General features: G+C 45.2%; 1 protein-coding gene across 1 annotated transcript; it reads right to left on the bottom strand.

Moving 5' to 3' along the window:
• Window positions 1-721: 721 nt before the first annotated feature.
• On the bottom strand, window positions 722-3,633 carry LOC123117721 (uncharacterized). The gene is made up of 2 exons (XM_044538419.1): window positions 3,206-3,633; window positions 722-3,093 (listed from the first exon to the last, which is right to left on the bottom strand). Exon 2 carries the CDS (start codon window positions 2,495-2,497, stop codon window positions 947-949), a length of 1,551 nt encoding a protein of 516 aa, XP_044394354.1. The 5' UTR covers window positions 2,498-3,093; window positions 3,206-3,633; the 3' UTR covers window positions 722-946.
• Between the last annotated feature and the right edge of the window lie 315 nt (window positions 3,634-3,948).

The raw sequence follows: 3,948 nt of genomic DNA, 5'->3' as shown, positions 1-3,948 counted from the left end.
TCAAAGACTTTCTGCACGATTTGCTCCATCAGTCAAGCTCCTTGAATCACCATCAACTTACTAGTTGCTCCGTTTTTCTGCAATGCAGCCCAGGATTGAGAAATTCGACTGACATAAAAAATCAGCTCATTGGGGGTGTATTACCACTTTGCGCTCGAAACATGAAGCATTTTGCATTATCCAGGCACACCATAGCAGTGAAACAATCCCCACGGAAAGAACATCTCTGTCTCTCGCAACAAAACTTTAACTCGACATAATACCAAATATCTTCTCACAGTTCCCAGGCAAAGTTCCAAAAGAAAAGGAACAGTCACCGCCCTCCTGGAAGGGATCTTGGCCTTCCAAAAAAAACTTATGTGGGAAAATCAATCAGTGTTTTAACTAGCAGTCTATAATTTTACTCTGAACTTACCATCCTTTCAAGGTTTCCAAATAACTCCATGCATCTCTATCTTCAGTTAATACCTTAGAACTGCACAATGCTTGCAGCTGTTCTAAATGAATAATTCTGTCACCAAATAAGTTCCTACGCAACCATTCAGAAGTGACAACCTGCTCGACCGTGGCCATTTTATTATACACAATATTAAAGAGAGGGAAAAAGTTCAGCTAAGAGCAACCCTAAGTCTAACAGATTCCCTTAAAACCCCTCCACTCTCCAAAAAAGGATACCAGTATAGAGTTTTGATCCACTCTAACAAATCTCCTATGTGGCCCTCTATTGCTATAATTTTTAGAGGGTACTCTAAAATTATTTTTTGTTCATGCTCCTAGCTGCCGACAAATATATCTAATTACAAGCAGCAACAGAATGAACAAAGAGTACAAATTTGTGTGATGGCCGCCAGGAGCAATACGAGCTTCCTTTCTCTAAAATACAAATTTGAGTGATAACAGGAATCTCGGCGGAGGAAATAAAAGTGAGATAACTGGACACTGATCACTAGGCAGCAGGTTCCTGGAGGTCAGTTTCAGGTCGCTTGAAGAGCATGCTGGCATGTTCTTCCATGAGCCAGACGATGGTCCTGATCTCGCCGCCACAGCTGATCTGTCTGGCATGGACGTCCCTGCTACATCGGGCTGACAAGAAGATGAGCAGACGCACCCATGCATCCAAGATGAGTGACAACGCTTTGGGCATATCGAACACACCACCTCTGCATGAGGGTTCCAGGTCTGGTATCAGTCTCTTCAGTTTATCAACGGCAGCATGATCAGTATCTTCATAAGTAGATATGACACCTAACTTGTCAGAATTTCCTGTATCTACCAGCTCTAGCAGTAGCTTGGCATAAAAAATCCGTGCGAGAGAATAATGATCGCCCTTCCAAGTGAAACATGTATCCTGTTTTGCAGGATGCTGGCAAGCTGCTCCTCTACATGTTTGCTCACAAGAAAAACGCAATTCTACCTCCAAAGCCTTGCGAGTTGCTTTGTATAGGTTGTGTAGCTCGAGACCAGGTATCGTGTCAGAGCGTATAGCGATGAGGAAAACCATGTAATCTGACATCGCCTTGATCGCCTTCACATATGTGGATGATGCTGCATCCACGTCCTTGGGAGGACCTCTGCTGAACAAGAGAAAAACATCCGTGAAGACGTGCCAGGTCAGGGTCACCTCTTGGAGTTCAGCACCAAAGCCCAGAGCTTCGGCTAATTTCATACGCCTCCGGGCAGTATCTTCGTATGGTTCAGGACCAAAGGACATACAGTAGATCTTGGTTGTCGTCATTGCCATGGGGCTCTCCATGTAAGGTCGGGACTGAGTCTCATCCTTTGCTCTGGGGTCATGAATCTTCTTCAGTGCTTGCCACACATATCGGAACACCAACTCCTTGGCATCTTCTGAAATCACTACGGTCTCCACATAATGCCATTTGTTCCACCAATCCTCAAGCCTCATCATCTTGGCCACTCTGATGCTTAGCTTGGTATTGTCACGAGAGCAGAAATGCAGCAAGTTAAACTGACCAATGGAGCCAGACCATCTTCTATTGCCTCTAGCAGCCTTGACATGTTGACGGAGAGACAGTATGACAAGACCCAGCCTAATCCAGCCTCTAGTTAACAAGGAATTACATGCCCAGGTCGACCCCAAAGCACTCAACAATGACGCCAAGTCCAGAAGGAAGGCACCAACCAACAAGATGTAGGTGATAGTAAGATCAACTTTACTGTAATCATCTTTATTACCACTTAACTGGAACAGTATGAACACGACAATAGTCGCGAGCGGCGAGAATACACGGATGCAGTAACCATACCAGTTGTGGATCACCACAGCCTTGGTGTAGAGGATGTCGTACATGAGGGAGAGCTCCATCTCCACCACCTTGAGCGTAGCTTTCAAATTCCAGTTCCAGTTCAATTCAAAATTACTGGACACCTTAAAATGACGATCTCGACATCCCAAACAAAGCCACAGGAAAATCAGCAATAGCACCCTTGCACCGAGGGAGCATGCCTTGAGCAAACAGGAGGAGCTCTTCTTCATCTCGCTCTTCTGCCCTCGCTCCGAGGGACGGAAGCGCAACGTAGTAAGTAGGGAGAAACTGAAATTCCCTGATAGAGCTCAGGATGCTGTCCAGGGTGGCACACTTGAGAGCCCATATCCTCTCCCCATACTTGATGAAACCAATGACGAACATCAAACAGGTAGCTAACCCCAATGAGGTTGGGATCTCAGCGATGTGCTTATAGAGGACATAAGCAACCCCAAAGGCTTGGACGCCGAGATTTAACAGGTGGCGTGGCCAGAGCTTGTTGTCCTCAAGGGCGTAAGCGGTGATGGTGTCCTGGCTACCAAGATGCACCAGGAGAAAGGGCGCCCAAAATACTGCGAGCTTCTCCTCGTGTGGTGAGGGGTTGATGGAAAGATGGCCGAGAGTGTAGACAGCGGTGGAGTCGGCCATGAGGTACGCGAGCCAGAGGAGGATCTTCAGCATGGCTGAGGGTCCACGCCGACGGGTCCTAGCAAAGAGAAAGAGGAAAATCTGTAGTGTGAAGCTCAGTCCGACGAGGATTTGGATTGCCCACTCATTCCAGATCTGAATCGGTCCTCGAGCCATTGCTCCACTGGAACTAAAACAACTGGAGAACAAGATAGGAAAGAAAACTGTTAGTACCAACAAGACATACGCATTTTCCGTGTACATACTATGAAAGGCATGTGCATCCATGACGAGTAAATAGGATGACTTACATGAGACAGGCTGCTTGGTTAGTTTACAATTCTGCACCGTGTTTACCATGAGGCAGAGGACAAATTCTGTGGAAAGAAGAGAGTAGATGGGGATTAGCTTGGGTCTGTCTGCCCAATTCTAGTAGTAGTACTTAAATACTACAACCAAATGATGGTGCCTCTCAAAACTAATTGCAATAGTTAGTGCTTAGAGAGTAGAGTATATAGTATTTGCAAAGTTAATCTCAGAGTGGAATATATATTCAATTATGTGTTCATGACTTTGGGGGGTCAAGACTTGAGCAGTTTTTCGAATAGTCAATTAAGAGAGACTTGACCAGTTGACCCTATCCCAAGACCCAAGCCAAGTTAAATCCGTGTTCATGCTTTGTGCCTAACTTAATGCAATGATTGTCCTTTCAAAAAAAACTTAATGCAATGATTACGCTAGACAGTATACCCCTAGGTGTGTCCAGCTGCAAAGAAAGTAAAATTCTTGCATCCTCCCACCCCGAAAATACAAATATATACACCAAATTGTTTGTAACTGTCCAAACTGTATGCATCTCGCACCAAACGATGTTCAATGGGTAGTCATTCTCCACTCTAAGGAAGCAGGGCAACAAGGCTGCAAAATAGGTTGATTACTGATCTGATTTAAGATGAACTGCCTGCTGCCTAATACCCTCTCTGGCCTTCTCTAAATAGTAGTACTAGTAGTGTCTACATTTCAGGCTGTCAAACGTACTATTATTCTGTCAGAA

The sequence above is a fragment of the Triticum aestivum genome, chromosome 5B (assembly GCF_018294505.1).
Source record: "Triticum aestivum cultivar Chinese Spring chromosome 5B, IWGSC CS RefSeq v2.1, whole genome shotgun sequence".
Classification (NCBI taxonomy): Eukaryota; Viridiplantae; Streptophyta; class Magnoliopsida; order Poales; family Poaceae; genus Triticum; species Triticum aestivum.
The sequence above is the reverse complement of the archived record's forward strand: the minus strand, read 5'-3'. Positions and strand labels throughout refer to the sequence as shown.

What these genes read in the sequence shown, in the direction of transcription:
- LOC123117721 (XM_044538419.1), bottom strand. Translation starts at nt 2,497, where the DNA reads ATGAAGAAGAGCTCCTCCTGTTTGCTCAAGGCATGCTCCCTCGGTGCA.